This window comes from Coregonus clupeaformis, unplaced genomic scaffold, assembly GCF_020615455.1.
Source record: "Coregonus clupeaformis isolate EN_2021a unplaced genomic scaffold, ASM2061545v1 scaf0657, whole genome shotgun sequence".
NCBI lineage: Eukaryota > Metazoa > Chordata > Actinopteri > Salmoniformes > Salmonidae > Coregonus > Coregonus clupeaformis.
The window spans coordinates 47,072-69,543 of NW_025534112.1; the positions used below are offsets into that span (position 1 = coordinate 47,072).

Genomic DNA, 22,472 nt, shown 5'->3' on the forward strand with positions numbered 1-22,472 from the left:
CACAAACACACACACACACCTTTTTACTGTAACTATAAAATGTTTTGTCTTACCTGAAAAAACACTTGGGATCTTAGATAAAAAACTCTTGACTGTGCGGATAGGAATTCCATTTTTCTCATCTTGCATATGAGCTATGACCTCTTCCATCTAGAAAAGAAAGGAGAGATTATGGTTGAATTAATACCTCAAACACCAGCAGCATCAATACGCAGGGGAGAGGGGGGGAACTTGAGCCAAAGGGGTCAATTGAGCCACCATTGTTTCTAAGAAACAAAATTAATAATTTCACCAAATATGTAGGAAGAGGTCATCATTTCATGGAGTCTGTGAAGGAGGAAACCACATGGAAAAAGTGGTAAAAGCAAGTTAGGTCCAAACAACGGGTTTTCACCAAATCAAATCAAATGAATGTATTGTGTTAGAGGTTTCATGATCCTTGTATCTAAACCAAAGTAGATCATTTAGAGATTGTTATAAACATCAGTTGGGGTCTCTATTAACTTCTACATGAGGACCTAAACCTAGCATGAAAGGGAATCCTTGTAGCTGTGTGGGCTAATATAGTCAAAATGTTTGCCTTGAGGTAAGTTGAGCCAATGGTTGAGCCAATGGCCATGGGGTAAGCTGAGCCAATGGTTGAGCCAATGGCCATGGGGTAAGTTGAGCCAATGGTTGAGCCAATGGCCATGGGGTAAGTTGAGCCAATGGTTGAGCCAATGGCCTTGGGGTAAGTTGAGCCAATGGTGGAGCCAATGGCCTTGAGGTAAGTTGAGCCAATGGCCATGGGGTAAGCTGAGCCAATGGCCGTGGGGTAAGCTGAGCCAATGGTTGAGCCAATGGCCTTGAGGTAAGTTGAGCCAATGGTGGAGCCAATGGCCATGGGGTAAGTTGAGCCAATATAAAGTTAAGTAAATGTAAGTGTTTTCTTCCCAATACCCGGAGACCACCCCATACCCGGAGACCACCCCATACCCGGAGACCACCCCATACCCGGAGACCACCCCATACCCGGAGACCACCCCATACCCGGAGACCACTCCAGTATATGGCTCATATATTTTTATTTCAGATTTGCACAACTACCCATAAACCAGAAGTGTTTTAGACTTCCCTGGCAGAAGACAGTAAACAGGGTGTTCGAGAAAGATAACAGAGAGAGAAAGAGAGAGAGGGGGAGAGATGATCAGTGACAGGAAATGCAGGATAATCCCAAATCAGGGATGACATTTGGATCGGGAGGATCCCTCCCCCTGGCTCTCTCCTGGAGGAGCTTGGCACCAGATGGGTACAGGACAGGTGTGAGGCTCCATCCTCTCCCTCGTCCACCTGCTCTTCTACCATCTCTCTCTCTCTCTCTCTCTCTCTCTCTCTCTCTCTCTCTCTCTCTCTCTCTCTCTCTCTCCTCTCTCTCTCTCTCTCTCTCTCTCTCTTCTCTCACTCTCTCCCTCCCCTCTTTCCTCTCTCTCCTCTCTCTCCTCTGTCTCTCCCTCCTCTCTCTCTCTCTCTCTCCCTCCTCTCTCTCCCTCCTCTCTCTCTCTCCTCTCAATTCAATTCAATTTAAGGGCTTTATTGGCATGGGAAACGTATGTTAACATTGCCAAAGCAAGTGAAGTAGATAATAAACAAAAGTGAAATAAACAATACATATTAACATTAAACATTACACTCAGAAGTTCCAAAAGAATAGAGACATTTCAAATGTCATATTATGTCTATATACAGTGTTGTAACAATGTGTAAATAGTTAAAGTACAAATGGGGAAAATAAATTAACATAAATATGGGTTGTATTTACAATGGTGTTTGTTCTTCACTGGTTGCCCTTTTCTTGTGGCAACAGGTCACAAATCTTGCTGCTGTGATGGCACACTGTGGTTTTCACCCAGTAGATCAAAATGGGGTTTGTTTTCGAATTCTTTGTTGATCAGTTTTTTTGTTAATTCTTTCCAACGTGTCAAGTAATTCTCTTTTTGTTTTCTCATGATTTGGTTGGGTCTAATTGTGTTGTTGTTGTTGTCCTGGGGCTCTGTGGGGTCTGTTTGTGTTTGTGAACAGAGCCCCAGGACCACTCCTCTCCAAGTTCATCTCTCTGTAGGTGATGGCTTTGTTATGGAAGGTTTGGGAATCGCTTCCTTTTAAGTGGTTATAGAATTTAACGGCTCTTTTCTGGATTTTGATAGGCAGTGGGCTCGGTGGTTGATGTCCTTGATGATCTTTTTGGCCTTCCTGTGACATCGGGTGCTGTAGGTGTCTTGGAGGGAGGGTAGTTTGCCCCCGGTAATGCGTTCGGCAGAACAAACCACCCTCTGGAGAGTTGCCGTACCAGGGGGTGATACAGCCCGACAGGATGCTCTCAATTGTGCATCTGTAAAGGTTTGTGAGGGTTTTAGGTGCCAAGCCACATTTCTTCAGCCTCCTGAGGTTGAAGAGGCTCTGTTGCGCCTTCTTCACCACACTTTGTCTGCGTAGGTGGACCATTTCAGTTTGTCAGTGATGTGTACGCCAAGGAACTTGAAGCTTTCCATCTTCTCCACTGCGGTCCCGTCGATGTGGATAGGGGGGTGCACCCTCTGCCGTTTCCTGAAGTCCACGATCATCTCCTTTGTTTTGTTGATGTTGAGTGAGAGGTTATTTTCCTGGCACCACACTCCCAGAGCCCTCACCTCCTCCCTGTAGGCGGTCTCGTCATTGTTGGTAATCAAGCCTACTACTGTTGTGTCGTCTGCAAAGTTGATGATTGAGTTGGAGGCGTGCTTGGCCACGCAGTCATGGGTGAACAGGGAGTACCGGAGGGGGCTGAGCACGCACCCTTGTGGGTCCCCAGTTTCGAGGATCAGCGAAGTGGAGATGTTGTTTTCTACCTCTCCTTCCTCTCTCTCTCGTCTCTCTCTCTCTCCTCTCTCCGTCCTCTGTCTCTCTCTCTCCCGTCTCTCTCTCTCTCTCTCCTCTCTCTCTCCTCTCTCTGTCCTCCGTCTCTCTCTCTCTGTCCTCCGTCTCTCTCTCTCTCGTCTCTCTCTCCCATCTCTCTCTCTGTCCTCCGTCTCTCTCTCTCTCGTCTCTCTCTCCCGTCTCTCTCTCTGTCCTCCGTCTCTCTCTCTCTGTCCTCCGTCTCTCTCTCTCTCTCTTGTCCTCTCTCTCCTCTCTAATCTCCTCTCTCTCCCCTCTCTCTCTCCTCTTCCTCATAATCTCCCTCTCCTCTCTCGCTCGCTCCTCTCCCCTCATCCACCTGCCCGCATCCTCCCTTCCCACCCAAAAACCATGTGACAGACACCCCTACATTACACTGTCACAGACACCCCTCCACTGACGGATCCCCCTCCGTTGTCACAGACACCCCTCCACTGACGGATCCCCCTCCATTGTCACAGACCTGCAGTCTGATTGAATGAGCAACAGCAGCAGTAGTCAGCCAGCCAGTCAGCCAGTCAGTCAGCCAGTCAGTCAGCCAGTCGGCCAATCAGTCAGCCAGCCAGCCAGCCAGCCAGTCAGCCAGCCAGTCAGCCAGCCAGTCAGTCAGCCAGTCAGCCAGCCAGTCAGTCAGCCAGTCAGCCAGCCAGTCGGCCAATCAGTCAGCCAGCCAGCCAGTCAGCCAGCCAGTCAGCCAGCCAGCCAGTCAGCCAGTCGGCCAATCAGTCAGCCAGCCAGCCAGTCAGTCAGCCAGTCAGCCAGCCAGTCAGCCAGCCAGTCAGCCAGCCAGTCAGTCAGCCAGCCAGTCAGCCAGTCAGTCAGCCAGTCAGTCAGCCAGCCAGCCAGCCAGCCAGTCAGCCAGCCAGCCAGTCATTCCTCCATCATATCCTCAAGCCATCTCAGTTCTCTGCTCTCTGACTGTGAAGAGAGATGTGACAGTTGTGGCTGTAATAAAAGTGACCTTGCTGAGTGTCTCCCCTGCTATAAATCAGTACGGTGTTGTCCCAAATGGCACCCTATTCCCTATGTAGTGCACTACTTTAGACCAGAGCCCTATGGCACCCTATTCCCTATATAGTGCACTACTTTAGACCAGAGCCCTATGACACCCTATTCCCTATATAGTGCACTACTTTAGACCAGAGCCCTATGACACCCTATTCCCTATATAGTGCACTACTTTAGACCAGAGCCCTATGACACCCTATTCCCTTATAGTGCACTACTTTAGACCAGAGCCCTATGACACCCTATTCCCTATATAGTGCACTACTTTAGACCAGAGCCCTATGACACCCTATTCCCTATATAGTGCACTACTTTAGACCAGAGCACTATGACACCCCTATTCCCTATATAGTGCACTACTTTAGACCAGAGCCCTATGACACCCTATTCCCTATATAGTGCACTACTTTAGACCAGAGCCCTATGACACCCTATTCCCTATATAGTGCACTACTTTAGACCAGAGCCCTATGACACCCTATTCCCTATATAGTGCACTACTTTAGACCAGAGCCCTATGACACCCTATTCCCATATAGTGCACTACTTTAGACCAGAGCCCTATGACACCCTATTCCCTATATAGTGCACTACTTTAGACCAGAGCACTATGACACCCTATTCCCTATGTAGTGCACTACTTTAGACCAGAGCCCTATGACACCTATTCCCTATATAGTGCACTACTTTAGACCAGAGCACTATGACACCCTATTCCCTATATAGTGCACTACTTTAGACCAGAGCCCTATGACACCCTATTCCCTATATAGTGCACTACTTTAGACCAGAGCCCTATGACACCCTATTCCCTATATAGTGCACTACTTTAGACCAGAGCCCTATGACACCCTATTCCCTATATAGTGCACTACTTTAGACCAGAGCCCTATGACACCCTATTCCCTATATAGTGCACTACTTTAGACCAGAGCCCTATGACACCCTATTCCCTATATAGTGCACTACTTTAGACCAGAGCCCTATGACACCCTATTCCCTATATAGTGCACTACTTTAGACCAGAGCCCTATGACACCCTATTCCCTATAGTGCACTACTTTAGACCAGAGCCCTATGACACCCTATTCCCTACATAGTGCACTACTTTAGACCAGAGCCCTATGACACCCTATTCCCTATATAGTGCACTACTTTAGACCAGAGCCCTATGGCACCTATTCCCTATATAGTGCACTACTTTAGACCAGAGCCCTATGGCACCCTATTCCCTATATAGTGCACTACTTTAGACCAGAGCCCTATGACACCCTATTCCCTATATAGTGCACTACTTTAGACCAGAGCCCTATGACACCCTATTCCCTACATAGTGCACTACTTTAGACCAGAGCCCTATGACACCCTATTCCCTATATAGTGCACTACTTTAGACCAGAGCCCTATGACACCCTATTCCCTATATAGTGCACTACTTTAGACCAGAGCCCTATGACACCCTATTCCCTATATAGTGCACTACTTTAGACCAGAGCCCTATGGCACCCTATTCCCTATATAGTGCACTACTTTTGACCAGAGCCCTATGACACCCTATTCCCTATATAGTGCACTACTTTAGACCAGAGCACTATGACACCCTATTCCCTATATAGTGCACTACTTTAGACCAGAGCCCTATGACACCCTATTCCCTATATAGTGCACTACTTTAGACCAGAGCCCTATGACACCCTATTCCCTATATAGTGCACTACTTTAGACCAGAGCCCTATGACACCCTATTCCCTATATAGTGCACTACTTTAGACCAGAGCCCTATGACACCCTATTCCCTATATAGTGCACTACTTTAGACCAGAGCACTATGACACCCTATTCCCTATGTAGTGCACTACTTTAGACCAGAGCCCTATGACACCCTATTCCCTATATAGTGCACTACTTTAGACCAGAGCACTATGACACCCTATTCCCTATATAGTGCACTACTTTAGACCAGAGCCCTATGACACCCTATTCCCTATATAGTGCACTACTTTAGACCAGAGCCCTATGACACCCTATTCCCTATATAGTGCACTACTTTAGACCAGAGCCCTATGACACCCTATTCCCTATATAGTGCACTACTTTAGACCAGAGCCCTATGACACCCTATTCCCTATATAGTGCACTACTTTAGACCAGAGCCCTATGACACCCTATTCCCTATATAGTGCACTACTTTAGACCAGAGCCCTATGACACCCTATTCCCTATATAGTGCACTACTTTAGACCAGAGCCCTATGACACCCTATTCCCTATATAGTGCACTACTTTAGACCAGAGCCCTATGACACCCCTATTCCCTATATAGTGCACTACTTTAGACCAGAGCCCTATGACACCCTATTCCCTATATAGTGCACTACTTTAGACCAGAGCCCTATGACACCCTATTCCCTATATAGTGCACTACTTTAGACCAGAGCCCTATGACACCCTATTCCCTATATAGTGCACTACTTTAGACCAGAGCCCTATGACACCCTATTCCCTATATAGTGCACTACTTTAGACCAGAGCCCTATGGCACCCTATTCCCTATATAGTGCACTACTTTTGACCAGAGCCCTATGACACCCTATTCCCTATATAGTGCACTACTTTAGACCAGAGCCCTATGGCACCCTATTCCCTATATAGTGCACTACTTTAGACCAGAGCCCTATGACACCCTATTCCTATATAGTGCACTACTTTAGACCAGAGCCCTATGACACCCTATTCCCTATATAGTGCACTACTTTAGACCAGAGCCCTATGACACCCTATTCCCTATATAGTGCACTACTTTAGACCAGAGCCCTATGACACCCTATTCCCTATATAGTGCACTACTTTAGACCAGAGCCCTATGACACCCTATTCCCTATATAGTGCACTACTTTAGACCAGAGCCCTATGACACCCTATTCCCTATATAGTGCACTACTTTAGACCAGAGCCCTATGACACCCTATTCCCTATATAGTGCACTACTTTAGACCAGAGCCCTATGACACCCTATTCCCTATATAGTGCACTACTTTAGACCAGAGCCCAATAGGACGATAGTGAATAGGGTGGCATTTGGGAGGCAGCCTACATCACTTCAGCCTGCTCAGTGCCCTGATAGGCAGCATATTATTCTAACAGATTAACATCATGCTCTCTGATTGGTTCAGCGACCTTGTCAAACTGAATAAGCCTACTAAAGTAGCAACACTACCGTAGCTACTGTCAGAGCGCTGTAGAACAGGGGCAAGGCTAGCACGCTAACAGATCACACCACTACCGTAGCTACTGTCAGAGCGCTGTGAGAACAGGGGCAAGGCTAGCACGCTAACAGATCACACCACTACCGTAGCTACTGTCAGAGCGCTGTAGAACAGGGGGAAGGCTAGCACGCTAACAGATCACACCACTACCGTAGCTACTGTCAGAGCGCTGTAGAACAGGGGCAAGGCTAGCACGCTAACAGATCACACCACTACCGTAGCTACTGTCAGAGCGCTGTAGAACAGGGGCAAGGCTAGCACGCTAACAGATCACACCACTACCGTAGCTACTGTCAGAGCGCTGTAGAACAGGGGGCAAGGCTAGCACGCTAACAGATCACACCACTACCGTAGCTACTGTCAGAGCGCTGTAGAACAGGGGCAAGGCTAGCACGCTAACAGATCACACCACTACCGTAGCTACTGTCAGAGCGCTGTAGAACAGGGGCAAGGCTAGCACGCTAACAGATCACACCACTACCGTAGCTACTGTCAGAGCGCTGTAGAACAGGGGCAAGGCTAGCACGCTAACAGATCACACCACTACCGTAGCTACTGTCAGAGCGCTGTAGAACAGGGGCAAGGCTAGCACGCTAACAGATCACACCACTACCGTAGCTACTGTCAGAGCGCTGTAGAACAGGGGCAAGGCTAGCACGCTAACAGATCACACCACTACCGTAGCTACTGTCAGAGCGCTGTGGAACAGGGGGAAGGCTAGCACGCTAACAGATCACACCACTACCGTAGCTACTGTCAGAGCGCTGTAGAACAGGGGCAAGGCTAGCACGCTAACAGATCACACCACTACCGTAGCTACTGTCAGAGCGCTGTAGAACAGGGGCAAGGCTAGCACGCTAACAGATCACACCACTACCGTAGCTACTGTCAGAGCGCTGTAGAACAGGGGCAAGGCTAGCGCGCTAACAGATCACACCACTACCGTAGCTACTGTCAGAGCGCTGTAGAACAGGGGCAAGGCTAGCGCGCTAACAGATCACACCACTACCGTAGCTACTGTCAGAGCGCTGTAGAACAGGGGCAAGGCTAGCACGCTAACAGATCACACCACTACCGTAGCTACTGTCAGAGCGCTGTAGAACAGGGGGAAGGCTAGCGCGCTAACAGATCACACCACTACCGTAGCTACTGTCAGAGCGCTGTAGAACAGGGGGAAGGCTAGCACGCTAACAGATCACACCACTACCGTAGCTACTGTCAGAGCGCTGTAGAACAGGGGCAAGGCTAGCACGCTAACAGATCACACCACTACCGTAGCTACTGTCAGAGCGCTGTAGAACAGGGGCAAGGCTAGCACGCTAACAGATCACACCACTACCGTAGCTACTGTCAGAGCGCTGTAGAACAGGGGCAAGGCTAGCACGCTAACAGATCACACCACTACCGTAGCTACTGTCAGAGCGCTGTAGAACAGGGGCAAGGCTAGCACGCTAACAGATCACACCACTACCGTAGCTACTGTCAGAGCGCTGTAGAACAGGGGCAAGGCTAGCACGCTAACAGATCACACCACTACCGTAGCTACTGTCAGAGCGCTGTAGAACAGGGGCAAGGCTAGCACGCTAACAGATCACACCACTACCGTAGCTACTGTCAGAGCGCTGTAGAACAGGGGCAAGGCTAGCACGCTAACAGATCACACCACTACCGTAGCTACTGTCAGAGCGCTGTAGAACAGGGGCAAGGCTAGCGCGCTAACAGATCACACCACTACCGTAGCTACTGTCAGAGCGCTGTAGAACAGGGGCAAGGCTAGCACGCTAACAGATCACACCACTACCGTAGCTACTGTCAGAGCGCTGTAGAACAGGGGCAAGGCTAGCACGCTAACAGATCACACCACTACCGTAGCTACTGTCAGAGCGCTGTAGAACAGGGGCAAGGCTAGCACGCTAACAGATCACACCACTACCGTAGCTACTGTCAGAGCGCTGTAGAACAGGGGCAAGGCTAGCACGCTAACAGATCACACCACTACCGTAGCTACTGTCAGAGCGCTGTAGAACAGGGGCAAGGCTAGCACGCTAACAGATCACACCACTACCGTAGCTACTGTCAGAGCGCTGTAGAACAGGGGCAAGGCTAGCACGCTAACAGATCACACCACTACCGTAGCTACTGTCAGAGCGCTGTAGAACAGGGGCAAGGCTAGCACGCTAACAGATCACACCACTACCGTAGCTACTGTCAGAGCGCTGTAGAACAGGGGCAAGGCTAGCACGCTAACAGATCACACCACTACCGTAGCTACTGTCAGAGCGCTGTAGAACAGGGGGAAGGCTAGCGCGCTAACAGATCACACCACTACCGTAGCTACTGTCAGAGCGCTGTAGAACAGGGGGCAAGGCTAGCACGCTAACAGATCACACCACTACCGTAGCTACTGTCAGAGCGCTGTAGAACAGGGGCAAGGCTAGCACGCTAACAGATCACACCACTACCGTAGCTACTGTCAGAGCGCTGTAGAACAGGGGCAAGGCTAGCACGCTAACAGATCACACCACTACCGTAGCTACTGTCAGAGCGCTGTAGAACAGGGGCAAGGCTAGCACGCTAACAGATCACACCACTACCGTAGCTACTGTCAGAGCGCTGTAGAACAGGGGCAAGGCTAGCACGCTAACAGATCACACCACTACCGTAGCTACTGTCAGAGCGCTGTAGAACAGGGGCAAGGCTAGCACGCTAACAGATCACACCACTACCGTAGCTACTGTCAGAGCGCTGTAGAACAGGGGAAGGCTAGCGCGCTAACAGATCACACCACTACCGTAGCTACTGTCAGAGCGCTGTAGAACAGGGGCAAGGCTAGCACGCTAACAGATCACACCACTACCGTAGCTACTGTCAGAGCGCTGTAGAACAGGGGGAAGGCTAGCGCGCTAACAGATCACACTGAGATTGATTCAGAGTATTATGACATCAAAGGTATAGTGTTCTCAATAAGACAACCACTGAGCCACTGTACTATCACATTAGAGTCAGTAACATCATTCAGGCTGTGCTTCAGGGAGTCCATGCAGATCATTCAGGCTGTGTTTTAGGGAGTCCATTCAGATCATTCAGGCTGTTCTTCAGGGTGTCCATTCAGATCATTCAGGCTGCTTCAGGGAGTCCATTCAGATCATTCAGGCTGTGCTTCAGGGAGTCCATTCAGATCATTCAGGCTGTGCTTCAGGGAGTCCATTCAGATCATTCCCAGGCTGTGCTTCAGGGAGTCCATTCAGATCATTCAGGCTGTGCTTCAGGGAGTCCATGCAGATCATTCAGGCTGTGCTTCAGGGAGTCCATTGAGATCATTCCCAGTCTGTGCTTCAGGGAGTCCATTCAGATCATTCAGGCTGTGCTTCAGGGAGTCCATTCAGATCATTCCCAGGCTGTGCTTCAGGGAGTCCATTCAGATCATTCAGGCTGTGCTTCAGGGAGTCCATTCAGATCATTCCCAGGCTGTGCTTCAGGGAGTCCATTCAGATCATTCAGGCTGTTCTTCAGGGAGTCCATTCAGATCATTCAGGCTGCTTCAGGGAGTCCATTCAGATCATTCCCAGGCTGTGCTTCAGGGAGTCCATTCAGATCATTCAGGCTGTGCTTCAGGGAGTCCATTCAGATCATTCAGGCTGTGCTTCAGGGAGTCCATTCAGATCATTCAGGCTGTGCTTCAGGGAGTCCATTCAGATCATTCCCAGGCTGTTCTTCAGGGAGTCCATTCAGATCATTCAGGCTGCTTCAGGGAGTCCATTCAGATCATTCCCAGGCTGTGCTTCAGGGAGTCCATTCAGATCATTCCCAGGCTGTGCTTCAGGGAGTCCATTCAGATCATTCAGGCTGTGCTTCAGTGAATCCCTTCAGTGTTGAGCATCCCTCCACAGTCCTCCCTCTCTCAGTGTGTGTTCCAAACAGCACCCTATTCCCTATATAGGCCCTGGTACAAAATAGAAAATAGTGCACTATATAAAGGCTCTGGGATTTTATTTGGCGGCCCAAGTTTTCTGAGCAATATTATTAATATTTTATTTTTTATATATAATTTTTGTTGTTGGACATAAGACTGTAAAATCACCAGGGAATCAGCGCAACGTGATTTTAATTTAGGATATATTTTCCCAAGTATTCCCACTCATAAATATAGAGGCACATGTGATCATATCCCAACGTAATCAAAAAGTATTCTGTTTTTGTAAAATACTATATCTGTTTGGGATTCTTGCGGTCAATTTGCAGTTGACAAATTATTTATAACTATGTTCCAGCCCTCCGACCATCCGCTCAAGGAAAAATGGTCCCACAGCTGAATGTAATGAAGGACCCGATATAGGGAATCCGGTGCCATATGGAACGCAGCGTCAGTGTGACCAGGCAGGTACCCAGCTGGCAACAGGACAGGACCAAGCGTTTGTTTGCTCTCCACTGACAACACGTTAAAGAGCAGTGATGAAAAGCTTCTCTTTGTTCTTTCTTCATGTTTGGTTTAAACAACCACAAACAGGTTGGATGTTATGGCGGAGGCCCAAATGGCACCTTATTCTCTATATAGTGCACTACTTTAGACCAGAGCTCTATGTCAAAAGTAGTGCACTTTTGTTAGGGAATAAGGTGCCATTTGGGATGCAAACTAAGAGTATTTTGTCTTGTGACGGTAACAGGGGCTGCTGATGGGGGCAACATTGGTATCCTGCTGCTAGAGGTTTCTCCAGGGAACCCACATCAGTAGCAGAACTGACAGCACCACAGATATCAACAACTACTACCATTATTAGAACCTGACTCTAGAGCAGTCTGCTGCATGTAACCTGTCTGCTGCTGCTGCATGTAACCTGTCTGCTGCTGCTGCATGGAACCTGTCTGCTGCTGCATGTAACCTGTCTGCTGCTGCATGTAACCTGTCTGTCTGCTGCTGCATGTAACCTGTCTGCTGCTGCTGCATGTAACCTGTCTGTCTGCTGCTGCATGTAACCTGTCTGTCTGCTGCTGCATGTAACCTGTCTGCTGCTGCTGCATGTAACCTGTCTGTCTGCTGCTGCATGTAGCCTGTCTGCTGCTGCATGTAACCTGTCTGCTGCTGCATGTAACCTGTCTGCTGCTGCATGTAACCTGTCTGCTGCTGCATGTAACCTGTCTGCTGCTGCATGTAACCTGTCTGCTGCTGCTGCATGTAACCTGTCTGCTGATGCTGCATGTAACCTGTCTGCTGCTGCATGTAACCTGTCTGCTGCTGCATGTAGCCTGTCTGCTGCTGCATGTAACCTGTCTGTCTGCTGCTGCATGTAGCCTGTCTGCTGCTGCATGTGACCTGTCTGCTGCTGCTGCTGCATGTAACCTGTCTGCTGCTGCTGCATGTAACCTGTCTGCTGCTGCATGTAACCTGTCTGCTGCTGCATGTAACCTGTCTGCTGCTGCTGCATGTAACCTGTCTGCTGCTGCTGCATGTAACCTGTCTGCTGCTGCATGTAACCTGCCTGTCTGCTGCTGCATGTAACCTGCCTGTCTGCTGCTGCATGTAACCTGTCTGCTGCTGCTGCATGTAACCTGCCTGCTGCTGCATTTAACCTGTCTGCTGCTGCTGCATGTAACCTGTCTGCTGCTGCTGCATGTAACCTGTCTGCTGCTGCATGTAACCTGTCTGCTGCTGCATGTAACCTGTCTGCTGCTGCATGTAACCTGTCTGCTGCTGCTGCATGTAACCTGTCTGCTGCTGCTGCATGTAACCTGTCTGCTGCTGCTGCATGTAACCTGTCTGCTGCTGCTGCATGTAACCTGTCTGCTGCTGCTGCATGTAACCTGCCTGTCTGCTGCTGCTGCATGTTACCTGTCTGCTGCTGCTGCGTGTAACCTGTCTGCTGCTGCTGCATGTAACCTGTCTGCTGCTGCATGTAACCTGCCTGTCTGCTGCTGCTGCATGTAACCTGTCTGCTGCTGCTGCGTGTAACCTGTCTGCTGCTGCATGTAACCTGTCTGCTGCTGCATGTAACCTGTCTGCTGCTGCATGTAACCTGTCTGCTGCTGCTGCATGTAACCTGTCTGCTGCTGCATGTAACCTGTCTGCTGCTGCTGCATGTAACCTGTCTGCTGCTGCATGTAACCTGTCTGCTGCTGCATGTAACCTGTCTGCTGCTGCATGTAACCTGTCTGCTGCTGCTGCATGTAACCTGTCTGCTGCTGCTGCATGTAACCTGCCTGTCTGCTGCTGCTGCATGTTACCTGTCTGCTGCTGCTGCGTGTAACCTGTCTGCTGCTGCTGCATGTAACCTGTCTGCTGCTGCATGTAACCTGTCTGCTGCTGCTGCATGTAACCTGTCTGCTGCTGCATGTAACCTGTCTGCTGCTGCATGTAACCTGTCTGCTGCTGCATGTAACCTGCCTGCTGCTGCATGTAACCTGTCTGCTGCTGCATGTAACCTGTCTGCTGCTGCTGCATGTAACCTGTCTGTCTGCTGCTGCATGTAACCTGTCTGTCTGCTGCTGCATGTAACCTGTCTGCTGCTGCTGCATGTGACCTGTCTGCTGCTGCATGTAACCTGTCTGCTGCTGCATGTAACCTGTCTGCTGCTGCATGTAACCTGTCTGCTGCTGCTGCATGTAACCTGTCTGCTGCTGCTGCATGTAACCTGCCTGCTGCTGCATGTAACCTGTCTGCTGCTGCATGTGACCTGTCTGCTGCTGCTGCTGCATGTAACCTGTCTGCTGCTGCTGCATGTAACCTGTCTGCTGCTGCATGTAACCTGTCTGCTGCTGCATGTAACCTGTCTGCTGCTGCTGCATGTAACCTGTCTGCTGCTGCTGCATGTAACCTGTCTGCTGCTGCATGTAACCTGCCTGTCTGCTGCTGCATGTAACCTGTCTGCTGCTGCTGCATGTAACCTGCCTGCTGCTGCATGTAACCTGTCTGCTGCTGCTGCATGTAACCTGTCTGCTGCTGCTGCATGTAACCTGCCTGTCTGCTGCTGCTGCATGTTACCTGTCTGCTGCTGCTGCGTGTAACCTGTCTGCTGCTGCTGCATGTAACCTGTCTGCTGCTGCATGTAACCTGCCTGTCTGCTGCTGCTGCATGTAACCTGTCTGCTGCTGCTGCGTGTAACCTGTCTGCTGCTGCTGCATGTGACCTGTCTGCTGCTGCATGTAACCTGTCTGCTGCTGCATGTAACCTGTCTGCTGCTGCATGTAACCTGTCTGCTGCTGCTGCATGTAACCTGTCTGCTGCTGCTGCATGTAACCTGCCTGCTGCTGCATGTAACCTGTCTGCTGCTGCTGCATGTAACCTGTCTGCTGCTGCATGTAACCTGTCTGCTGCATGTAACCTGTCTGCTGCTGCATGTAACCTGTCTGCTGCTGCATGTAACCTGTCTGCTGCTGCTGCATGACGCTCTGCCTGTCTGCTGCTGCTGCATGTAACCCTGTCTGCTGCTGCTGCATGTAACCTGTCTGCTGCTGCTGCATGTAACCTGCTGCCTGTCTGCTGTCTGCTGCTGCTGCATGTAACCTGTCTGCTGCTGCTGTGTCTCTGTCTGCTGCTGCATGTAACCTGTCTGCTGCTGCATGTAACCTGTCTGCTGCTGCATGTAACCTGTCTGCTGCTGCATGTAACCTGTCTGCTGCTGCTGCATGTAACCTGTCTGCTGCTGCATGTAACCTGTCTGCTGCTGCATGTAACCTGTCTGCTGCTGCATGTAACCTGTCTGCTGCTGCTGCATGTAACCTGTCTGCTGCTGCATGTAACCTGCCTGTCTGCTGCTGCTGCATGTAACCTGTCTGCTGCTGCGTGTAACCTGTCTGCTGCTGCATGTAACCTGTCTGCTGCTGCATGTAACCCGTCTGCTGCTGCATGTAACCTGTCTGCTGCTGCTGCATGTAACCTGTCTGCTGCTGCTGCATGTAACCTGTCTGCTGCTGCATGCATGTAACTCGGTCTGCTGCTGCATGTAACCTGTCTGCTGCTGCTGCATGTAACCTGTGCTGCTGCTGCATGTAACCTGTCTGCTGCATGTAACCTGTCTGCTGCTGCATGTAACCTGTCTGCTGCTGCATGTAACCTGTCTGCTGCTGCTGCATGTAACCTGTCTGCTGCTGCTGCATGTAACCTGTCTGCTGCTGCTGCATGTAACCTGTCTGCTGCTGCATGTAACCTGTCTGCTGCTGCGTGTAACCTGTCTGCTGCTGCTGCATGTAACCTGTCTGCTGCTGCTGCATGTAACCTGGTCTGCTGCTGCTGCATGTAACCTGTCTGCTGCTGCTGCATGTAACCTGTCTGCTGCTGCTGCATGTAACCTGTCTGCTGCTGCTGCATGTAACCTGTCTGCTGCTGCTGCATGTAACCTGTCTGCTGCTGCTGCATGTAACCTGTCTGCTGCTGCTGCATGTAACCTGTCTGCTGCTGCATGTAACCTGTCTGCTGCTGCATGTAACGCCTGTCTGCTGCTGCATGTAACCTGTCTGCTGCTGCTGCATGTAACCTGTCTGTCTGCTGCTGCATGTAACCTGTCTGTCTGCTGCTGCATGTAACCTGTCTGCTGCTGCTGCACCTGTTGCTGCTGCTGTAACCTGTCTGCTGCTGCATGTAACCTGTCTGCTGCTGCGTGTAACCTGTCTGCTGCTGCTGCGTGTAACCTGTCTGCTGCTGCTGCATGTAACCCTGTCTGCTGCTGCTGCATGTAACCTGTCTGTCTGCTGCTGCGTGTAACCTGTGCTGCTGCTGCATGTAACCTGTCTGCTGTTGTCTGCTGCATGTAACCTGTCTGCTGCTGCATGTAACCTGTCTGCTGCTGCTGCATGTAACCTGTCTGCTGCTGCTGCATGTAACCTGTCTTGCTGCTGCATGTAACCTGTCTGCTGCTGCTGCATGTAACCTGTCTGCTGCTGCATGTAACCTGTCTGCTGCTGCATTAACCTGTCTGCTGCTGCATGTAACCTGTCTGCTGCTGCGCATGTAACCTGTCTGCTGCTGCTGCATGTAACCTGTGCTGCTGCTGCATGTAACCTGTCTGCTGCTGCTGCATGTAACCTGTCTGCTGCTGCTGTATCTGTCTGCTGCTGCTGCATGTAACCTGTCTGCTGCTGCTGCATGTAACCTGTCTGCTGCTGCATGTAACCTGTCTGCTGCTGCATGTAACCTGTCTGCTGCTGCTGCATGTAACCTGTCTGCTGCTGCTGCATGTAACCTGTCTGCTGCTGCATGTAACCTGTCTGCTGCTGCATGTAACCTGTCTGCTGCTGCATGTAACCTGTCTGCTGCTGCATGTAACCTGTCTGCTGCTGCATGTAACCTGTCTGCTGCTGCGCATGTAACCTGTCTGCTGCTGCTGCAGCCTGTGCTGCGCGTCTGTCTGCTGCTGCTGCATGTAACCTGTCTGCTGCTGCATGTAACCTGTCTGCTGCTGCATGTAACCTGTCTGCTGCTGCATGTAACCTGTCTGCTGCTGCTGCATGTAACCTGTCTGCTGCTGCTGCATGTAACCTGTCTGCTGCTGCTGCATGTAACCTGTCTGCTGCTGCTGCATGTAACCTGTCTGCTGCTGCTGCATGTAACCTGTCTGCTGCTGCATGTAACCCTGTCTGCTGCTGCTGCATGTAACCTGTCTGCTGCTGCTGCATGTAACCTGTCTGCTGCTGCTGCATGTAACCTGTCTGCTGCTGCATGTAACCTGTCTGCTGCTGCTGCATGTAACCTGTCTGCTGCTGCATGTAACCTGTCTGCTGCTGCATGTAGCTCTGTCTGCTGCTGCATGTAACCTGTTGCTGCTGCTGCATGTAACCCTGTGCTGCTGCTGCATGTAACCTGTCTGCTGCTGTACATGTAACCTGTCTGCTGCTGCTGCATGTAACCTGTCTGCTGCTGCTGCTGCTGCATGTAACCTGTCTGCTGCTGCATGTAACCTGTCTGCTGCTGCTGCATGTAACCTGTCTGCTGCTGCTACATGTAACCTGTCTGCTGCTGCTGCATGTAACCTGTCTGCTGCTGCATGTAACCTGTCTGCTGCTGCTGCATGTAACCTGTCTGCTGCTGCATGTAACCTGTCTGCTGCTGCTGCATGTAACCTGTCTGCTGCTGCATGTAACCTGTCTGCTGCTGCTGCATGTAACCTGTCTGCTGCTGCTGCATGTAACCTGTCTGCTGCTGCTGCATGTAACCTGTCTGCTGCTGCATGTCTGCTGCTGCTGCATGTAACCGTCTGCTGCTGCTGCATGTAACCTGTCTGCTGCTGCATGTAACCTGCCTGCTGCTGCGTGTAACCTGTCTGCTGCTGCTGCATGTAACCTGTCTGCTGCTGCATGTAACCTGCCTGCTGCTGCATGTAACCTGTCTGCTGCTGCATGTAACCTGTCTGCTGCTGCATGTAACCTGTCTGCTGCTGCTGCATGTAACCTGTCTGCTGCTGCTGCATGTAACATGTCTGCTGCTGCTGCATGTAACCTGTCCGCTGCTGCTGCATGTAACCTGTCCGCTGCTGCTGCATGTAACCTGACTGCTGCTGCTGCATGTAACCTGTCTGCTGCTGCATGTAACCTGTCTGCTGCTGCATGTAACCTGTCTGCTGCTGCATGTAACCTGTCTGCTGCTGCATGTAACCTGTCTGCTGCTGCATGTAACCTGTCTGTCTGCTGCTGCATGTAACCTGTCTGCTGCTGCATGTAACCTGTCTGCTGCTGCATGTAGCCTGTCTGCTGCTGCATGTAACCTGTCTGTCTGCCTGTCTGTGCTGTTTCACAGTATGTTCATTACCGTACTCCCTTACCTCAGTCAGTATGTTCATTACCGTACTCAGACAGTCAGTAGGTGGGAGACTGAATACGTTGAGGATGACTGGCACAAAGCCACCCCGTCGGTTAGATCCTCCTCACCTTCCAACAGACTAAAGGGAAACTCAGTACAGGATACTGCACCGATTACACACATCCCCCATATGTCCTGAACAAAATGGATCCCAAAGTCTCTCCTTCATGCATAAAATGCCAAAAGACACCTGGAGACCTACTACCACTGCTTCTGGCTGATCTCATGATTCCGGAACATTATTGTCCAGGATTGAAGCGGTTTATTTCCAGTTAAGATTAAGAAGGAGCCTGGTCTGGTTATTTTAAGTCTTCCTTCCAAAGATGTAGCACTACGCACTTTCACTTTCAACTCTTCAACAAATGACTGATGCTGGCTAGAAAATGGATATTGCTTGAGCAAGGCCCTTAACCCTAATTGCTCCTGTAAGTTGCTCTGGATAAGAACGTCTACTAAATGATTAAAATGTAGTCCCTGACCAGGCTGACTCCTACAACCATCAGCTAATCAAATCAGTGATGGGCCACTGGCCCTGGTCGACCCAAATGGCACCCTATTCAATAGGGCCCTGGTCGACCCAAATGGCACCCTATTCAATAGGGATCTGGTCAAAAGTAGTGCACTTTGGGACTCTAGGGATGCCCATTTGGGATGTGCTGCCTGCTAGTCCCCAGGCCAGGTTCACCATTCTGCTCTCAGAATAGCCCCACAGTAGACCTCCCACAGTAGACCTCCCACAGTAGACCTCCCACAGTAGACCTCCCACAGTAGACCTCCCACAGTAGACCTCCCACAGTGATAGATGCTACTTTCAGCATCTGCTCTTTTCACTCTCCAGTCAACACAGACCTGTTGTGATGCTCTGAGCCGGCTTCCTCTTTCCTCCTTTCTAACCAACATTATAACATTGTTCCCCCTATATTTATTTAGCAGGCAGGTGGCCCACCGCAGTTAAACTGGCGCTACCGCTGCAAAATATATGATGTCATTTTAAATAGATATTTAAAGTAGAGGACTACTCTGGAGGAGGGGGGATGACAGTACAGTAGAGGACTACTCTGGAGGAGGGGAGATGACAGTACAGTAGAGGACTACTCTGGAGGAGGGTAGATGACAGTACAGTAGAGGACTACTCTGGAGGAGGGTAGATGACAGTACAGTAGAGGACTACTCTGGAGGAGGGTAGATGACAGTACAGTAGAGGACTACTCTGGAGGAGGGTAGATGACAGTACAGTAGAGGACTACTCTGGAGGAGGGTAGATGACAGTACAGTAGAGGACTACTCTGGAGGAGGGTAGATGACAGTACAGTAGAGGACTACTCTGGAGGAGGGTAGATGACAGTACAGTAGAGGACTACTCTGGAGGAGGGTAGATGACAGTACAGTAGAGGACTACTCTGGAGGAGGGTAGATGACAGTACAGTAGAGGACTACTCTGGAGGAGGGTAGATGACAGTACAGTAGAGGACTACTCTGGAGGAGGGGAGATGACAGTACAGTAGAGGACTACTCTGGAGGAGGGGAGATGACAGTACAGTAGAGGACTACTCTGGAGGACGGTAGATGACAGTACAGTAGAGGACTACTCTGGAGGAGGGTAGATGACAGTACAGTAGAGGACTACTCTGGAGGAGGGTAGATGACAGTACAGTAGAGGACTACTCTGGAGGAGGGTAGATGACAGTACAGTAGAGGACTACTCTGGAGGAGGGTAGATGACAGTACAGTAGAGGACTACTCTGGAGGAGGGTAGATGACAGTACAGTAGAGGACTACTCTGGAGGAGGGTAGATGACAGTACAGTAGAGGACTACTCTGGAGGAGGGTAGATGACAGTACAGTAGAGGACTACTCTGGAGGAGGGTAGATGACAGTACAGTAGAGGACTACTCTGGAGGGTAGATGACAGTACAGTAGAGGACTACTCTGGAGGAGGGTAGATGACAGTACAGTAGAGGACTACTCTGGAGGAGGGTAGATGACAGTACAGTAGAGGACTACTCTGGAGGAGGGTAGATGACAGTACAGTAGAGGACTACTCTGGAGGAGGGTAGATGACAGTACAGTAGAGGACTACTCTGGAGGAGGGTAGATGACAGTACAGTAGAGGACTACTCTGGAGGAGGGTAGATGACAGTACAGTAGAGGACTACTCTGGAGGAGGGTAGATGACAGTACAGTAGAGGACTACTCTGGAGGAGGGTAGATGACAGTACAGTAGAGGACTACTCTGGAGGAGGGTAGATGACAGTACAGTAGAGGACTACTCTGGAGGAGGGTAGATGACAGTACAGTAGAGGACTACTCTGGAGGAGGGTAGATGACAGTACAGTAGAGGACTACTCTGGAGGAGGGTAGATGACAGTACAGTAGAGGACTACTCTGGAGGAGGGTAGATGACAGTACAGTAGAGGACTACTCTGGAGGAGGGTAGATGACAGTACAGTAGAGGACTACTCTGGAGGAGGGTAGATGACAGTACAGTAGAGGACTACTCTGGAGGAGGGTAGATGACAGTACAGTAGAGGACTACTCTGGAGGAGGGTAGATGACAGTACAGTAGAGGACTACTCTGGAGGAGGGTAGATGACAGTACAGTAGAGGACTACTCTGGAGGAGGGTAGATGACAGTACAGTAGAGGACTACTCTGGAGGAGGGTAGATGACAGTACAGTAGAGGACTACTCTGGAGGAGGGTAGATGACAGTACAGTGAGAGGACTACTCTGGAGGAGGGGAGATGACAGTACAGTAGAGGACTACTCTGGAGGAGGGTAGATGACAGTACAGTAGAGGACTACTCTGGAGGAGGGTAGATGACAGTACAGTAGAGGACTACTCTGGAGGAGGGTAGATGACAGTACAGTAGAGGACTACTCTGGAGGAGGGTAGATGACAGTACAGTAGAGGACTACTCTGGAGGAGGGTAGATGACAGTACAGTAGAGGACTACTCTGGAGGAGGGTAGATGACAGTACAGTAGAGGACTACTCTGGAGGAGGGTAGATGACAGTACAGTAGAGGACTACTCTGGAGGAGGGTAGATGACAGTACAGTAGAGGACTACTCTGGAGGAGGGGTAGATGACAGTACAGTAGAGGACTACTCTGGAGGGAGGGTAGATGACAGTACAGTAGAGGACTACTCTGGAGGAGGGTAGATGACAGTACAGTAGAGGACTACTCTGGAGGAGGGTAGATGACAGTACAGTAGAGGACTACTCTGGAGGAGGGTAGATGACAGTACAGTAGAGGACTACTCTGGAGGAGGGTAGATGACAGTACAGTAGAGGACTACTCTGGAGGAGGGTAGATGACAGTACAGTAGAGGACTACTCTGGAGGAGGGTAGATGACAGTACAGTAGAGGACTACTCTGGAGGAGGGTAGATGACAGTACAGTAGAGGACTACTCTGGAGGAGGGTAGATGACAGTACAGTAGAGGACTACTCTGGAGGAGGGTAGATGACAGTACAGTAGAGGACTACTCTGGAGGAGGGTAGATGACAGTACAGTAGAGGACTACTCTGGAGGAGGGTAGATGACAGTACAGTAGAGGACTACTCTGGAGGAGGGTAGATGACAGTACAGTAGAGGACTACTCTGGAGGAGGGGAGATGACAGTACAGTAGAGGACTACTCTGGAGGAGGGGAGATGACAGTACAGTAGAGGACTACTCTGGAGGAGGGTAGATGACAGTACAGTAGAGGACTACTCTGGAGGAGGGTAGATGACAGTACAGTAGAGGACTACTCTGGAGGAGGGTAGATGACAGTACAGTAGAGGACTACTCTGGAGGAGGGTAGATGACAGTACAGTAGAGGACTACTCTGGAGGAGGGTAGATGACAGTACAGTAGAGGACTACTCTGGAGGAGGGTAGATGACAGTACAGTAGAGGACTACTCTGGAGGAGGGTAGATGACAGTACAGTAGAGGACTACTCTGGAGGAGGGTAGATGACAGTACAGTAGAGGACTACTCTGGAGGAGGGTAGATGACAGTACAGTAGAGGACTACTCTGGAGGAGGGTAGATGACAGTACAGTAGAGGACTACTCTGGAGGAGGGTAGATGACAGTACAGTAGAGGACTACTCTGGAGGAGGGTAGATGACAGTACAGTAGAGGACTACTCTGGAGGAGGGTAGATGACAGTACAGTAGAGGACTACTCTGGAGGAGGGTAGATGACAGTACAGTAGAGGACTACTCTGGAGGAGGGTAGATGACAGTACAGTAGAGGACTACTCTGGAGGAGGGTAGATGACAGTACAGTAGAGGACTACTCTGGAGGAGGGTAGATGACAGTACAGTAGAGGACTACTCTGGAGGAGGGGAGATGACAGTACAGTAGAGGACTACTCTGGAGGAGGGTAGATGACAGTACAGTAGAGGACTACTCTGGAGGAGGGTAGATGACAGTACAGTAGAGGACTACTCTGGAGGAGGGTAGATGACAGTACAGTAGAGGACTACTCTGGAGGAGGGTAGATGACAGTACA

General features: G+C 50.3%; 1 protein-coding gene across 1 annotated transcript in view; it reads right to left on the minus strand.

Moving 5' to 3' along the window:
• The window catches only part of LOC123481289 (regulator of G-protein signaling 7-like), a 114,986-nt gene that overhangs the window by 38,853 nt on the left and 53,661 nt on the right, over positions 1-22,472 (minus strand). The window contains exon 3 of the mRNA XM_045216270.1: positions 54-150. Within this exon, the coding sequence (XP_045072205.1) occupies positions 54-150 (97 nt within the window). The remainder of the gene's footprint in view (positions 1-53; positions 151-22,472) is intronic.